The sequence below is a fragment of the Oncorhynchus tshawytscha genome, linkage group LG14, assembly GCF_018296145.1.
Source record: "Oncorhynchus tshawytscha isolate Ot180627B linkage group LG14, Otsh_v2.0, whole genome shotgun sequence".
NCBI lineage: Eukaryota > Metazoa > Chordata > Actinopteri > Salmoniformes > Salmonidae > Oncorhynchus > Oncorhynchus tshawytscha.
In genome coordinates, this window is record NC_056442.1 from 42479073 (window position 1) to 42497772 (window position 18700).

General features: G+C 42.8%; 1 protein-coding gene across 2 annotated transcripts in view; it reads right to left on the reverse strand.

Moving 5' to 3' along the window:
- LOC112267237 (solute carrier family 12 member 9-like) overlaps positions 1–18023 on the reverse strand; it is a 53558-nt gene extending 35535 nt beyond the window's left edge. Inside the window, exons 1-6 of one of the 2 annotated variants that reach the window (XM_042297552.1) lie at positions 17372–18023; positions 14444–14578; positions 13912–14049; positions 12963–13280; positions 10626–10733; positions 10377–10488 (exon numbers count right to left, since the gene is read on the reverse strand). In XM_042297552.1, the coding sequence (XP_042153486.1) occupies positions 10377–10488; positions 10626–10733; positions 12963–13280; positions 13912–14049; positions 14444–14578; positions 17372–17597 (1037 nt within the window). In that variant the 5' untranslated portion in view covers positions 17598–18023. Of the gene's footprint in view, positions 1–10376; positions 10489–10625; positions 10734–12962; positions 13281–13911; positions 14050–14443; positions 14579–15661; positions 15732–17371 lie in introns of those variants that run through there. The other variant, XM_042297553.1, reaches the window with a different exon arrangement.
- Positions 18024–18700: the final 677 nt, after the last annotated feature.

The following is an 18700-nucleotide window of genomic DNA, read 5'->3' on the forward strand; positions in this document are numbered from 1 at the left end:
TGAGTAGGAGAGAGAATGAATTGTAAATGTGAGTCGTTCATTCAGTGCAAATTTGAGACGAGTTTGAATTGGATCGGGTGTGCGCACCTGTATGTGAACATACAGTGCACTCGGAAAGTATTCAGACCCCTTGACTTTTTCCACAGTTACGTTAAAGCCTTATTCTAAAATGGATTAAATAAAAACATTTCCTCATTAATCTATACAATACCCCATAATGACAAAGTGAAAAAAGGTTTTTAGAAATTTGCAAATTCATAAAAATATCAAACAGAAATACCTTATTTACATAAGTATTCACACCCTTTGCTATGAGACTCGAAATTGATCTCAGGTGCATCCTGTTTCCATTAATCATCCTTGAGATGTTTCCACAACTTGGAGTCCACCTGTCAGTGGTGTAAATTACTTTAGTAAAATAATAATTCATTTGTTTTTTGGGGTATTGATGACTACATTCCTAAAGAAAATGTACTTTTTACTCCATACACTTTCCCTGACACCCAAAAGTATTCATTACATTTTAAATGGTTAGCATGACAGAATTTTTTTCTAATTCACACAATCATCAAGAGAACATCCCTCGTCATCCCTATTGCCTCTGATCGACTCACTCAACACGTTTAATTTGTTAATGATGTCGGTGTTGGAGTGTGCCCCTGGCTATCTGTAAATTTGAAAAAGTTTTAAAAAAAAGTAAATGGTGCCGCCTGGTTCGCTTCATATAAGGAATTTGAAAAGATGTATACTTTACTTTTAACTTCAGATACTTAAGTATACTTTAGCAATTACATTTACTTTTGATACTTAAGTATATTTAAAACCAAATACTTTTACTCAAGTAGTATTTTACTGGGTGACTTTTACTTGAGACCTTTTCGATTAAGGTATCTTTACTTTGATGCAGAACTTTGGAACATCTACACCTTCACAATATATCCAGTATTTATTTTAGACAGGTCTAACGAAGCATGATATGAAGAAAATGTAGTCTATTTCAGAAGAACAGAATAGCATACTCGGAGTTGTCCTTAGGTCCTGATCTGGCAATGCAAAATGTCTTTAGGCGACAAGTTCATTTAGCTGACAAGATTTGCTTAGAATTCCGAGGCATTATTTTATAGTATGACGAATACAATGGAACAGAATAAAATAGACTGGAGGAAGTGCGCACATGCGGCTATTTTGTGTTGAGCGGTTAACAAAGAAATAGGTATTCCTATATGCTTAATTTAGAGTTATTAATGTAACTTTAGTTGTTCGAACAAATGTTGGGCTATAGGTTTTGATTTTTTATACATTGTAAGGCTGCATGACGCGACTAATGATGATTTGAAAAAAGTTGCTTGAAAAGGCATGAGCTCTGCTTTGTTTATTTTTGTGCAGGCTGTACACTACATCAGTCACTCATTCACAATTTGATGCCTAGAATTTCATGGCGGCATCCCCTTTGTGTGGCCGTTATGCACCTTAAATCCATGCCTTTTGCTGCCAGTGGCCGTTACGCGCTTCTCCCCGAGTGATGCTCCATCACGTGATTGGGTCTTTGTCACAGGCTACAAGTGAAGAGACATCGGGGACGCAACTACATTTGTCCTTATCCAATTCCCAGGTGGATATTGAAGAGATTGGAAGAACGGTCCACATTTACTGTCAGCCAACAATACGATTAGGCCTAACTAACATCAAAAACACTAGCCTGTCAATCTACTATCCCCCATGAAACTCCCCAATGCCTGCTTATGTATGCCTGTTAGCCTCTACAACCTTTGTAAAGCAGATTAATGTGATTAATTTTAAGAAGTTATTTGGCCACTTTAGTTGTGATACAAACATATAGGCCCATGGGCTAGGCTACATGAGGTGTGCGACTATGATTTTAAAAAAGTCACAAAAAAAGAGCATTGTTTCTTATGCTGGGCATCATTCCCAAGAGACATATAATTCACAAGTGATAGGATAATATTGTCACTATTCTTGATTGAATCTTGTCTTTACATATACTAAATAATATATGTGTGAAATTTGACTTAGAATGGACCATTATCATGCACCTGTATTGACACAGGGTCAGCGGGGGAAAAAATACATGTCAGCTACAGTGCCTTGCAAAAGTATTCATGTCCCTTGGCATTTTTCCAATTTGGTTGCATTACAACCTGTAATTCAAATGTATTTTTATTTGAATTTCGTAGAAATGGACATACACAAAATAGTCCAGATTGGTGAAATGAAATGTTTCAAGAAATTATACAAAATAAAAAACAGAAAAGCGGTGCATCTATGTGTTCAGCCCCTTTGCTCTGAAGCCCCTAAATAAGATCTGGTCACATGATCATATATATATATATATATATATACACACACACACACTCACAGGGGCAAAAAAGCATTTAGTCAGCCACCAATTGTGCAAGTTCTCCCACTTAAAAAGATGGCCTGTAATTTTCATCATAGGTACACTTCAAAATCACATTGTAGGATTTTTAATGAATTTGCAAATTATGGTGGAAAATATGTATTTGGTCACCTACAAACAAGATTTCTGGCTCTCACAGACCTGTAACTTCTTTAAGAGGCTCCTCTGTCCTCCACTCATTACCTGTATTAATGGCACCTGCTTGAACTTGTTATCAGTATAAAAGTCACACTCCAAACTCCACTATAGCCAAAACCAAAGAGCTGTCAAAGGACACCAGAAACAAAATTGTAGACCTGCACCAGGCTGGGAAGACTGAATTTGCAATAGGTAAGCAGCTTGGTTTGAAGAAATCAACTGTGGGAGCAATTATTAGGAAATGGAAGACATACAAGACTACTGATAATCTCCCTCGATCTGGCGCAAGATCTCACCCCGTGGGGTCAAAATGATCACAAGAACAGTGAGCAAAAATCACAGAACCACACAGGGGGACCTAGTGAATGACCTGCAGAGAGCTGGGACCAAAGTAACAAAGCCTACCATCAGTAACACACTACGCCACCAGGGACTCAAATCCTGCAGTGCCAGACGTGTACATGTCCAGGCCCGTCTGAAGTTTGCTAGAGAGCATTTGGATGATCCAGAAGAAGATTGGGAGAATGTCGTATGGTCAGATGAAACCAAAATCTAACTTTTTGGTAAAAACTCAAATCGTCGTGTTTGGAGGACAAAGAATGCTGAATTGCATCCAAAGAACACCATACCTACAGTGAAGCATGGGGGTGGAAACATCATGCTTTGGGGCTGTTTTTCTGCAAAGAGACCAGGACGACTGATCCGTGTAAAGGAAAGAATGAATGGGGCCATGTATCGTGAGATTGAGTGAAAACCTTCAATCAGCAAGGGCATTGAAGATGAAACGTGGCTGGGTCTTTCAGCATGACAATGATCCCAAACACACCGCCCGGACAACAAAGGAGTGGCTTCGTAAGAAGCATTTCAAGGTCCTGGAGTGGCCTAGCCAGTCTCCAGATCTCAACCCCATAGAAAATTTGAGGAAATTGAAAGTCCGTGTTGCCCAGCAACAGCCCCAAAACATCAGTGCTCTAGAGGAGATCTGCATGGAGGAATGGGCCAAAATACCAGCAACAGTGTGTGAAAATCTTGTGAAGACTTAGAGAAAACGTTTGACCTCTGTCATTGCCAACAAAGGGTATATAACAAAGTATTGAGATAAACTTTTGTTATTGACCAAATACTTATTTTCCACCATAATTTGCAAATAAATTCATAAAAAATCCTACAATGTGATTTACTGGATTTTTCCCCTCTCATTGTGTCTGTCATAGTTGAAGTGTACCTATGATGAAAATTACAGGCCTCTCATCTTTTTAAGTGGGAGAACTTGCACAATTGGTGGCTGACTAAATACTTTTTTGCCCCACTGTATATATACACACACACACATGTTCGGAAAGGCCCCAGAATCTGCAACACCACCATGAAGACCAAGGAGCTCTCCAAACAGGTCAGGGACAAAGGAGAAGTGGAGAAGTACAGATCAGGGTTGGGTTATAAAAAATATCCAAAACTTTGAATATCCCACAGAGCACCATTAAATCCATTATTAAAAAAGGGAAAGAATATGGCACAACAAACCTTCCAAGAGAGGGCCACCCACCAAAACGTACAGACCAGGCAAGGAGGGCATTAATCAGAGAGGCAACAAAGAGACCAAAGAAAACCCTGAAGGAGCTACAAAGCTCCACAGCGGAGATTGGAGTATCTGTCCATAGGACCACTTTAAGCCGTACACTCCACAGAGCTGGGCTTTACGGAAGAGTGGCCAGAAAAAAAGCCATTGCTTAAAGAAAGAAATAAGCAAACATGTTTGGTGTTCGCCAAAAGGCATGTGGGAGACTCCCCAGACATTTGTTAGAAGGTACTCTGGTCAGATGAGACTAAAATTGAGCTTTTTGGCCATCAAGGAAAACGCTATGTCTGGCGCAAACCAAACACCTCTCACCACCACAAGAACACCATCCCAGCATCATGCTGTGGGGATGTTTTTCCCCATTGGCAGGTACTGGGAAACTGGTCAGAATTGAAGGAATGATGGATGGTGCTAAATACAGGGAAATCCTTGAGTAAAACCTATTTCAGTCTTCCAGAGATTTGAGACTGTGTTGGAGGTTCACCTTCCAGCAGGACAATGACCCTAAGCATACTGCTAAAACAACACTTGCGTGGTTTAAGGGGAAATATTTAAATGTCTTGGAATAGTCTAGCCAAAGCCAATACATCAATCCAATTGAGAATCTGTGGTATAACTTAAAGACTGCTGTACACCAGCTGGAAACAAGCCAACTTGAAGGAACGGGAACAGTTTTGTCTTGAAAAAGGGACAAAAACCTCAGTGGCTAGATGTGCCAAGCTTATAGAGAGATACCCCAAGAGACTTGCAGCTGTAATTGCTGCAAAAGGTGGCTCTATAAAGTATTGACTTCGGGTGGGGGTGAATAGTTATGCACACTCAAGTTCAGTTTGTCTTAATTTCTTGTTCGTTTCACAAATAACAAAAATTAATTTTCAAAGTGGTAGGCATGTTGTGTAAATCGAATGATACAAAGCCCCCCAAAAAAATCTATTATAATTCCAGATTGTTAGGCAACAAAATAGGAAAAATGCCAAAGGGGGTTAATATCTTCACAAGCCACTGTATGCACTTAAAATAGCAAACTGAGGACACTTATGCCCGTGGTTTATTTTCATGCCAGCCAGGTAGGCTATACTCCTTTTGTAAAGATAAGTAACATGCTTCGTTTTAAGAAAGCTTAGAAATAAATATAGTAGGCCTAGCATATAGAAAGCTGATCCTCCTATTTTTAGTAGAGGCCATCACTGTTTTCTCATGCAATTGCATAGCCTATTGAAATGTTGCACAACATGAGCTCATGGGCTCTCATGAAGTGTGATTATATTTTCCGAATACATTTGCATTGATGTCAGAGTGATTAGACGGATAGTGCTGAGTACCAGGCAGTTAGCAAATTTGGTAGGCTACTAATGACCATCAGCAGCATTACAGCTTAGAGAAGCCTAATTACCATGATTAAACAGTCACGTGGAATTTGACTGCCTTCATGACACGTGACCGCCTGTGTGGTGAAAATACTGTCACAGCAACAGTCCTAGACATGATTTGGGCACACCTGTCTATATAAAAGGTCCCACAGTTGACTGTGCATGTCAGAGCAAAACCAAGCCATTAGGTCAAAGGAAATTGTCTGTAAAACTCAGACAGTATTGTGTTGAGTCACCAATCTGGGGAAGGGTACCAAAACATTTCTGAAACATTGAAGGTCCCCAAGAACATGGTGGCCTCCGTCATTCCTAAATGGAAGTAGTTTGGATCCACCAAGACTCTTCCTAGAGCTGGCCGTTTGGACAAACTGAGCAATTGGGGATGAAGGACCTTGGTCAAGGAGGTGACCGAGAACACAATGGTCACTCTGAAAGAGCTCCTAGTTCCTCTGTGGAGATGGGAGAACCTTCCAGAAGGACAACCATCTCTGCAACACTCCGCCCATCAGGCCTTTATGATAGAGTAGCCAGACGGAAGCCACTCAGCTAAAGGCACATGACAGCCAGCTTGGAAGTTGCCAAAAGGCACCTAAAGGAATCTCAGACTATGACAAACAAGATTCTCTGGTCTGATGAAACCAAGACTGAACTCTTTGACCTGAATGCCAAGCGTCATGACTGGAGGAAACCTGGCACCATCCCTACGGTGAAGCATGGTGGTGGCAGCATCATGCTGTGGGGATGTTTTTCAGCAGTAGGGGCTGGGAGACTAGTCAAGATCGAGGGAAAGATGAACAGAGAGAAGTACAAGAGATCCTTGATGAAAACCAGAGAGCTCAGGACCTCAGACTGGGGCGAAGGTTCACCTTCCAACAGGACAACGACCCTACACACACAGTTACTTCCGGCGCCGACAGAGATGGCCGCCTCGCTTCGCGTTCCTAGGAAACTATGCAGTTTTTTGTTTTTTTACGTGTTATTTCTTACACTAGTACCCCAGGTCATCTTAGGTTTCATTACATACAGCCGAGAAGAACTACTGAATATAAGATCAGCGTCAACTCACCATAAGTACGACCAAGAATATGTTTTTCGCGATGCGGATCCTGTGTTCTGCCTTACAACCAGTGTAACGGAGTGGATCACATGCAGCGACCAAAAAAAAAAAAAAACGACTCAGAAAAAGAGGGAAACGAAGCGGTCTTCTGGTCAGACTCCGGAGACGGGCACATCGTGCACCACTCCCTAGCATTCTTCTTGCCAATGTCCAGTCTCTTGACAACAAGGTTGATGAAATCCGAGCAAGGGTAGCATTCCAGAGGGACATCAGAGACTGTAACGTTCTCTGCTTCACGGAAACATGGCTAACTGGAGAGACGCAATCGGAAGCGGTGCAGCCAGCGGGTTTCTCCACGCATCGCGCCGACAGAAACAAACATCTTTCTGGTAAGAAGACGGGCGGGGGCGTATGCCTTATGGCCAACGTGACATGGTGTGATGAAAGAAACATACAGGAACTCAAATCCTTCTGTTCACCTGATTTAGAATTCCTCACAATCAAATGTAGACCGCATTATCTACCAAGAGAATTCTCTTCGATTATAATCACAGCCGTATATATATCCCCCCAAGCAGACACATTGATGGCTCTGAACGAACTTTATTTAACTCTCTGCAAACTGGAAACGATTTATCCGGAGGCTGCATTCATTGTAGCTGGGGATTTTAACAAGGCTAATCTGAAAACAAGACTCCCTAAATTTTATCAGCATATCGATTGCGCAACCAGGGGTGGAAAGACCCTGGATCATTGTTACTCTAACTTCCGCGACGCATATAAGGCCCTGCCCCGCCCCCCCTTTCGGAAAAGCTGACCACGACTCCATTTTGTTGATCCCTGCCTACAGACAGAAACTAAAACAAGAAGCTCCCACGCTGAGGTCTGTCCAACGCTGGTCCGACCAAGCTGACTCCACACTCCAAGACTGCTTCCATCACGTGGACTGGGAGATGTTTCGTATTAGACAACAACATTGACGAATACGCTGATACGGTGTGCGAGTTCATTAGAACGTGCGTTGAAGATGTCGTTCCCATAGCAACGATTAAAACATTCCCTAACCAGAAACCGTGGATTGATGGCAGCATTCGTGTGAAACTGAAGGCACGAACCACTGCTTTTAATCAGGGCAAGGTGTCTGGTAACATGACTGAATACAAACAGTGCAGCTATTCCTCCGCAAGGCTATCAAACAAGCTAAGCGCCAGTACAGAGACAAAGTAGAATCTCAATTCAACGGCTCAGACACAAGAGGCATGTGGCAGGGTCTACAGTCAATCATGGACTACAGGAAGAAACCCAGCCCAGTCACGGACCAGGATGTCTTGCTCCCAGGCAGACTAAATAACTTTTTGCCCGCTTTGAGGACAATACAGTGCCACTGACACGGCCTGCAACGGAAACATGCGGTCTCTCCTTCACTGCAGCCGAAGTGAGTAAGACATTTAAACGTGTTAACCCTCGCAAGGCTGCAGGCCCAGACGGCATCCCCAGCCGCGCCCTCAGAGCATGCGCAGACCAGCTGGCCGGTGTGTTTACGGACATATTCAATCAATCCCTATACCAGTCTGCTGTTCCCACATGCTTCAAGAGGGCCACCATTGTTCCTGTTCCCAAGAAAGCTAAGGTAACTGAGCTAAACGACTACCGCCCGTAGCACTCACATCCGTCATCATGAAGTGCTTTGAGAGACTAGTCAAGGACCATATCACCTCCACCCTACCTGACACCCTTGACCCACTCCAATTTGCTTACCGCCCAAATAGGTCCACAGACGATGCAATCTCAACCACACTGCACACTGCCCTAACCCATCTGGACAAGAGGAATACCTATGTGAGAATGCTGTTCATCGACTACAGCTCGGCATTCAACACCATAGTACCCTCCAAGCTCGTCATCAAGCTCGAGACCCTGGGTCTCGACCCCGCCCTGTGCAACTGGGTACTGGACTTCCTGACGGGCCGCCCCCAGGTGGTGAGGGTAGGCAACAACATCTCCTCCCCGCTGATCCTCAACACTGGGGCCCCACAAGGGTGCGTTCTGAGCCCTCTCCTGTACTCCCTGTTCACCCACGACTGCGTGGCCATGCACGCCTCCAACTCAATCATCAAGTTTGCGGACGACACAACAGTGGTAGGCTTGATTACCAACAACGACGAGACGGCCTACAGGGAGGAGGTGAGGGCCCTCGGAGTCTGGTGTCAGGAAAATAACCTCACACTCAACGTCAACAAAACTAAGGAGATGATTGTGGACTTCAGGAAACAGCAGAGGGAACACCCCCATCCACATCGATGGAACAGTAGTGGAGAGGGTAGCAAGTTTTAAGTTCCTCGGCATACACATCACAGACAAACTGAATTGGTCCACTCACACAGACAGCATCGTGAGGAAGGCGCAGCAGTGCCTCTTCAACCTCAGGAGGCTGAAGAAATTCGGCTTGTCACCAAAAGCACTCACAAACTTCTACAGATGCACAATCGAGAGCATCCTGGCGGGCTGTATCACCGCCTGGTATGGCAACTGCACCGCCCTCAACCGTAAGGCTCTCCAGAGGGTAGTGAGGTCTGCACAACGCATCACCGGGGGCAAACTACCTGCCCTCCAGGACACCTACATCACCCGATGCTACAGGAAGGCCATAAAGATCATCAAGGACATCAACCACCCGAGCCACAGTTCACCCCGCTGTCATCCAGAAGGCGAGGTCAGTACAGGTGCATCAAAGCTGGGACCGAGAGACTGAAAAACAGCTTCTATCTCAAGGCCATCAGACTGTTAAACAGCCACCACTAACATTGAGTGGCTACTGCCAACACACTGTCAATGACACTGACTCTACTCCAGCCACTTTAATCATGGGAATTGATGGGAAATGATGTAAATATATCACTAGCCATTTTAAACAATGCTACCTTACATAATGTTACTTACCCTACATTGTTCATCTCATATGCATACGTTGATACTGTACTCTATATCATCGACTGCATCCTTATGTAATACATGTATCACTAGCCACTTTAACTATGCCACTTGGTTTACATACTTATCTCATATGTATATACTGTACTCGATATCATCTACTGTATCTTGCCTATGCTGCTCTGTACCATCACTCATTCATATATCCTTATGTACATATTCCTTATCCCCTTACACTGTGTATAAGACAGTAGTTTTTTTGGAATTGTTAGTTAGATTACTTGCTCGTTATTACTGCATTGGCGGAACTAGAAGCACAAGCATTTCGCTACACTCGCATTAACATCTGCTAACCATGTGTATGTGACAAATAAAATTTGATTTGATTTGATTTTTTAAAAAAGTGGCTTTGGGACAAGTCTCTGAATGTCCTTCAGTGGCCCAGCCAGAGCCTTGAATTGAACCCAATCTAAAAAATCTCTGGAGACCTGAAAATAGCTGTGCGGCGACGCTCCCCATTCAACCAGACAGAGCTTGAGAGGTTCTACAGAGAAGAATGGGAGAAACTCCCCAAACACAGGTGTGCCAAGCTTTAACATCATACCGAAGTAATGGGTCTGAATACTTATGTAAATGTGATCTTTTTTTATTTTTAATACATTTGCACAGAAAAAAACTATTTTTTGCTTTGCCATTATGGGGTATATTGTGTAGATTAATGAGGGGAAAAAAATATTTAATCCATTTAAGGCTGTATTGTAACAAAATGCTGAAGAAGTCAAGGGGTCTGAATAGTTTCCGAATGCACTGTACATGTTACAGGTTTGTTCATCTACATAGATTATGCCCAAACTTGTGTGTGTGTGTGTGTGTGTGACTGACCGGTCACAGGAGCAGGCCACCATCAGACTGAGGAGGTTGTAGATTATGAAGGTGAAGATGACAGCTGTGATGGTTCCTCGAGGTATGGAGTAGCTAGGGTTCTTCAGGTCACCTGGGACACAGCACAACACCAGGTCAGACACACACGTCTCTGATACCTTTGATAACTCTTGAACGTCCCCTTTGAAAACTGAGCAGCTAAATAGAAATCCCATCTCTCCACCCATTGATCAAACATCCATTTCTTACCTGACATGTTGGATCCAGCCATGATGCCTGTGCACCCGTTAAACATGACAGCAAACACCGTAGCAAAGGACATCATGGTTCCTGTTGTGTAGTCCACAGCATAGTCAGCTAGGGAAGGAGGGGGGCGGATTTAGAAATCAATTCAATCAGCTCCATGTCCAAATCCACCCCAAATTCAGATATTTAACAAAAAAAATGGAATTGATGAACATGCATGCCTCTTGGAATTCAAAAACTACAAAAATGCCATCTCTCGCCATTGCTGGTTCAAGTATAGTTTGTGTTACATATGAAGCCATTGACTTTTAACCCACTTCTCATTGGAGGGTAAGCTTTACAAAGGCAAAGAAAGTGTGTCATTTTGTTGACAACAGGGTCTTTGAAGGGGCTGTGTGTGTGTGTGTGTGCCAGTGTGACTGAGTTATGGCGATTAGCAGAGTAATCATGTGGTTGATTTCCACACTGAAAATAAATCCCTCAGCTCAGTGAGGTTGGTTGGTTATGGTGGAAATGGGGAGCCAAAGGATATTTATGATACCCACTAATTACAACCCTGGTAAACACTCAGCAAAACAAGAGGCTTAAACCTATAATTGGTGTATGTGTGTCTAAGATAATAAACAAGTAAATTCTGCCACCATAAAGTATGCATAACTGTCCTTACTAGCCTGTTCAACTTCTCTTTCGTATCGTCTAAGATCCCTAAAGATTGGAAAGCTGCCGCAGTCATCCCCCTCTTCAAAGGGGGAGACACTCTTGACTCAAATTGTTACAGACCTATATCTATCCTACCCTGCCTTTCTAAAGTCTTTGAAAGCCAAGTTAACGACAGATCACCGACCATTTCAAATCCCACCACACCTTCTCCGGTATGCAATCTAGTTTCCGAACTGGCACCCCCATAGACATCTGGCAGTCTATGGGGGTGCCACAGGGTTCAATTCTCGGGCTGACTCTTTTCATATCAATGTCGCTCTTGCTGCTGGTGATTCTCTGATCCACCTCTACGCCGACGACACCATTCTGTATACATCTGGCCCTTCTTTGGACACTGTGTTAAACCTCCAAACGAGTGTCAATGCCATACAACACTCCTTCCGTGGCCTCCAACTGCTCTTACATGCAAGTAAAACTAAATGCATGCTCTGCTACCGATCGCTACCCTCAACCGCCCGACCAGCATCACTACTCTGGACGGTTCTGACTTCCCTCGGTGTCTGATTAGACTGTAAACTTTCATTCTCCAATCCAAAATTAAATCTAGAATCAGGTTCCTACTTCACAACAAAGCATCCCTCACTCATGCTATAAAAACATACCCTCGTAAAACTGACTATCCTACCGATCCTTGACTTCGGCAATGTAATTAACAAAATAACCTCCAACACTCTACTCAGCAAATTGGATGTAGTCCATCACAGTGCCATCCGTTTTGTCACTAAAGCTCCATACACTACCCACCACTGCGACCTGTATGCTCTCTTTGGCTTGCCCTCGCTACATATCCGTCACCAAACCCACTGGCTCCAGGTCATCTATAAGTCTTTGCTAGGTAAAGCCCCACCTCATCTCAGCTCACGGGTCACCCTAGCAACACCCACCCGTAGCACGCGCTCCAGCAGGTACATTTCACTGGTCATCCCCAAAGCCAACACCTCCTTTCCTTCCGGTTCTCTGCTGCCAATGACTGGAACAAATTGCAAAAGTCACTGAAGCTGGAGACTTACATCTCCCTCACTATCTATAAGCATCAGCTTTCAGAGCAGCTTACCAATCCATGCACCTGTACACAGCCCATCTGTAAACAGCCTACCCAACTACTTCATCCCCATATTGTTATTTTTTTGTTGTTGCTCTTTTGCACACCAGTATCTCTATCCCATTTGTTACTCTGTTGTTTTTGTCGCACTGCTTTGCTTTATCTTGGCCAGGTCGCAATTGTAAATGAGAACTGGTTCTCAACTGGCATACTTGGTTAAATAAAGGTCAAATAAAAAAAATTCAAACATGAGACATCACTCACATTAATAATGCTTTGCTATATTAAATTCCATAAAGATGCACTATGCAGAAATCACTACGCCATTTCCTGGTTGCTAAAATTCTAAATGACAGTTTATGTGAGAAAACAAGCAAGCATAGTGTAGAGAATCTTGTACCATCTAAACTGCTGCGAAATACACTTCTATTTGAATTTGGTAGGGGCACACAAAAAGTTACATATTGCAGCTTAAATCAAGTGCAATTCTATTTAGAATGACACATACATTAAGCACACATTTATATTGGTGGACAACACACATACACACACTACTACAGACAGACCCCCTTTCTCACCATCCAGGTTGCCCAGGAGTGTGTTCAGTTTAAAGCCGGTGAAGTTGGCCATGGTCGGCGGCTGTGGCCCCGTGCCGTTGAGGATGGGTGGAGCGGCGGGCAGGAGGATGGTGCGCGGGCGCACAGCGAAGAAGCTGATAAAGATGGTGGCCAGCACCAGCATGACCACCAGGAAGATGATGAAGGATGCTTTGGCGTAGATCTCTGCCCCCACCAGACACACAAGCAAGCAGAGGAGGAGGATGCCGGTGGCATAGAGCAATGACCACCAATACCCCGCTGGCAACACCTGGAGGGAACCCGCTGGGCTCACCCCATCTGGAGAGGGAGAGGAGAGATGGGGGTGAGAAGAGGAGGTGAGGTAAGTGAGAGGGTTAGCAGGTTAAAAGGTGAGGCGGTTGATGAGAAGATGTGGTTGATGAGAAGACGAGGGGGTGAAGGAATGAGGTGATAGTTGAAACAGACCATGAAAAGGTCAAAGGGTTATAATCCAATTCCATTTAAATTGTTCAGTTTGATTCAATAAGCTTTAAAAATGGGCATGACATGCATGAGTAGACATTGTCAAAGCAGATTAGTTTTAGATCAAATACAATATACTAAAAAAGTAGTCTGTCAATATAAACAGAGCACAGGTTGGTATTTATTGGGATGACTCATGTACTGGAGGCAGCTCTGCAGGGTTGTCACTAGCTGGCACAGCAAAAAGTAATACAATCAGATGTTAAACCTAACCTTAACCACAATGGCAACCTTATGCCTAAGCCTTACCTTTATTAAAATCAAAACGTTATTTGTTTTCATAAATGTATACAATAATTGCCAATTTCGAATTTGCCGCTGGCCTATCTAATGGAAATCACCCAGCTCTGCCTCCAGGACAAGATTCACCCGAATAAACATTGACCCGCAAACAGAGCAGGAAGAGGTAGAGAGTATGGCTGTATACCTTCTGGAAGCCCGAAGGTTGCTACTATGGCCTCGACCAGACCCAGGATATAGAGGGCACTGCTACACACATTAGCCAGGAAGAACATGACACCTAGACTGCCCCCAAACTCTGGCCCCAACGCACGACTTATCATGTCTGGGGGAGGAGGGGGTTAAGGCTGGGATACACAGGAGTTAAGAGTGAGTGTCAATATGTGAGAGAAAGAGTGTGTATGTGGACACTATAATGAAGTGAAGGCCTTTAAAATGTGGATGTCATCAGGCACTGAAAGAAATAGACCCAGGCACAGACACTCAGTCCCATCCTCCTCTCACACACTCACAATGCGTCTTACAGATAAAGTGAAAACAATACCAGCCATTCACTGACACACACACACACATATCTATACGTTGAGGAATACAATGCTACATTAATGAAACTGAAAGAGCACTGTAAGGTGGAGTGTGTGTGTACAGCTAATGGGCCTGAAATGACATGTCTATACATCTATCATATAGAGCTGTGTGTGTATTTCTGAGGAGGATACAGTAGGCCCCTCCTGCATCCAGAGCTCCATTGGTTGAGATGGCACACACCGACAGCACGGTCATACTGATGATGAAGTAGGCCACTAAGAACATGGCTATGGCCTGATAAAGCCCACACTGGCCCACCACAAAACCTGACGGGAGAGGAGAGAACACAAGGACCACACTATGGTTTAACATTTCAAATTCAAATCATCTCAAAGTCTAACAGGAACTGGTTTTGGTGGTTTAACAACTATCTTACAGCAAGTTGAAACTTGGAATTTAAAGTAATTGTCAACAAGAACATGCAGTAGGGAATACTCAATGGCTTTCACCTTCACTATACAGTTGAGACAGTAGTTTGACCCTCCTCCCCATGCGAAGTTACACAATCATGTAATTATTAATCAAAACACCATGCCAAGGCATCCAGTTATGTTTAGAAATGTTTTTCAATGTCACACACAGTAAAATCAGTTTAGACTGACAATAGCATATGGCAAAATACCAAACTTCTACAATGCTACCACTTCCTTGCAACATTCAACAATAGGTCAAAATGCAGAACAAGTTACTTTATGCTTTTAACCAAAACAGAAGTCATCCAATTCACTGTACACCACTCCTATGCATTGAAACAGAAGTCATCCAATTCACTGTACACCACTCCTATGCATTGAAACAGAAGTCATCCAATTCACTGTACACCACTCCTATGCATTGAAACAGAAGTCATCCAATTTACTGTACACCACTCCCATGCATTGAAACAGAAGTCATCCAATTCACTGTACACCACTCCTATGCATTGAAACAGAAGTCATCCAATTCACTGTACACCACTCCTATGCATTGAAACAGAAGTCATCCAATTCACTGTACACCACTCCTATGCATTGAAACAGAAGTCATCCAATTCACTGTACACCACTCCTATGCATTGAAACAGAAGTCATCCAATTCACTGTACACCACTCCCATGCATTGAAACAGAAGTCATCCAATTTACTGTACACCACTCCCATGCATTGAAACAGAAGTGCCATATTGTTCCATATAAGGTATAATGCAGTGCTTATGTTATGTGGAATGGCATTCTTGTCTCTCAAACTAGTGGCTGTTCAACATTTGCGTGTCTACACCACAGCAGCTGAGGTATCACGAGACGGGGCAAAATAGAGGGTGGAACACACCAAGGCCAGAGAGAACACTCACCGACAGACCACTGTACTTACTGTGAGAACTCTGATAGAATAAAACACCTCTGAACAAAGAAAACAGATGAGACATTGACGAATGGGGACTGTGATGGTAAACATATCTTCAGATTATTTGCGAATAAACTATGGATACGGATGTCATTATTGCCATCAGAGATATTGGACCTCGAGCTCTGCATCATGTGAATGTGATTAACGGCTCGAGACTGAAGTTATAGCGCAAGTAAATAATCCATTTCTTGCAAGAACTATATTTTACTCCATATTGTTAGTCCACTTGAAACTACTATATTCCTCCAGTAAGAAAATAGTTGGCGTACATATTTACACATTTATCATCATGACTATGACCCCATAACAATCCATTCCCAATCTGTCCCAGGAAGCACTCACTACCGTAGGCTCTATCCGTGAACCTACTTTTATCTCTGCAACTCTCAGGAGTTCATACCCTTGTACTGTAACACACCAAGGGACTTAAGTGGCAAAAGGGTAATTCCACCAAGTGTTTGATTTCACCAAAATTTTAAAATTCTGTCATAAAGAGCACTTTCAACACGTTCCCATCTCTAAAAACAAAAATGACTATAGTAAGTGCCAAATAAAGTTACAGGGTTAACGGTTTTATTTTAAATCATCCATAAATCCCCGTGTGACAGAGGGGATGGAAGCTTGTTGTGTGCATCAGGGAGGTGCAATTAAATGCAAGCTTAACAAGTTTTTATTTTTTATGTCTAACCTGTCTATCTATGACTAACAGGGTTGACGTGCTCTGCCAGACCATCACAAAACACCAGAAAATGGCCAATGAGAGTAGAACCAGGTAAACGGCTTTACACTATTTAAAAAGCTATATGTTCAACATAATAAAACGAGAGTTCAATTCACGTAACAAGATTGACCTTAAAATGAGGGACAGATGTAAATAAATCACTACCGAATAAAAAATTAATGCGTTTCCATCGCATTTCAACTCTACTGATGGTTTTCTAAACAAGTAAAATAATAATAATATAGCGAGTGTGCCATCTCCGGTTTTTGCACGTGTGTTCTAGCCAACAGCACAGTATAGCCTACACGATGCGGTTATTAGTGACAAAATATATTATTTTGTCAAATGGCAGCCAAGTATCGATGATCATGTCACCAGATTAATCCCCTCGATATTTATTGGAAATTAATATTAAGCTCATCACATTGCATTTTCACCACCCTGCGAAGTTCATCGTAACTTATTTTATTTGTAGTCTAATAAACTGCATGCCTTTCCGATGAGTTTAACTCATCACGTGACTCCCAAGTTTACTTCGATTTGATGCTTATTATAGCAATATTTGCGAATAAAATCGTTTCCACCCAGATCTTGCACAATTCATTTTACCGAAACAAAAATATCCCACCTTGTCTAACGTATTTTGTTTTGTCGACGTTTGCCGTAACGTGTTTCCCACAGGCCTGTCATTACATTTTTCATTCAAGAATGTTGAATAAAATTATATTTTAACGTAAAAACATAATTGTATTTAACATTCTGGCTTGTAGGGGTCGTGAGAGTTACTAGTAACTTTCCAGATTCCAACGCTAATTTCTGCCCGATGTAGAATTCAATGCAATTCAACGTCGGGTTTCCAGGCAACAACTGGCTCAAAGTTACCAAAATGGGCCTATAATAAAGCTATTTTGTGGGCATTGTAATAAATAACAGTAAGCTATAACGTTACTCACCAATTCGTAGGAAGACCACCACGCTGAACATAGACAGCAAGGTGGGTATCACCACACCAAAGAATGTGGAGAGCTTTTTGGGCCGGCTGTGGTGCGCCGACTTCCGTCTGGAAAAAGCCGGGGACTGCTCCACAGCCTCCCTGGGAAGACACGGCTGATGCTCCCCCGACTGCTCATTGACACTTGTGGAGAGGCGATAGTGCAGGAGTGGTGTCCTCTCCGACATGGCAAAGCTGCTGTTGGCTACTACGACTAACCAGAACTTAAAAACACCATATCACCAATTGTGTCGTCTTTTTTCAATAAGCTAGTTTCTAGAGTTCACTCTCAAACATTGAAGCAAAAATCAGTGCGCATGACTTTACTACGACTTGTTTTCTCAAATCATGTAAAACAGACGCTGAACAACATTGGCACGCACCAATCGTTACAATCTGAATGCTAATCAATATAGTTTGCCTACCTCGACATTAGAAATACAGTTTCTCCCCGTGTGGCCTAACCCCACTCGAAATAAGAGAAAACACTATATTGTAGTGGGCCTACATAACAAACCACACATTATCGTAAAAGTTACCCGTCGCATTTGTTGGCACTTTCCAACAATCCGTGACCATTGTGAAGCTAGTGCCATTTAGGTCACGTAATCATACAGCAAATGTTCACAATAAAAGTCCCACTCAAGTAACCTAACACAGCAGGGGTAAAATAAAGACCTGAGCGGAGTTCCCACGTTTTCAGTGGAAGGGAACCTAGGTTGAAGATACTGTATCCCTAAAAACCGAATGCATCCAGTTGTTACCATCGCCAGAACAACCGATTGCATCCAGTTGTGGCCTACACCGTTAATTAAGGGTGAGTTTAAAGTTGCTTAAACATACAATTATTGAAAATACAAACAATATATTATTGAAATTAAATAACAAACATTGATTTACGGGATTTTTAAATTTTATTATAATGTAAAAAAACAAAAACAATAACAACACAATACCGACAACAGTAAATAGTTTTTAACTACGATCAACTCATGACAGAACAGGATTTAACCGTTTTGAAGTGAACATTTTCACATTGACCCTATCTAGGGGTAACTTTGGATGGGACCACAGTGACCCCCGACCCCGCTTATCTCAGTCCCCAGTATCTATGCTGCAATAGCCTATGTGCCAGGTTATTAACAACCCAGCAGCAGGACCGCTACCTCCGCCTTTGTGCAAGGAGGAGCAGGAGGAGCACTGCCAGAGCCCTGCAAAATTACCTCCAGCAGGCCACAAAAGTGCATGTGTCTGCTCAAATGGTCAGAAACAGACTCCATGAGGGTGGTAT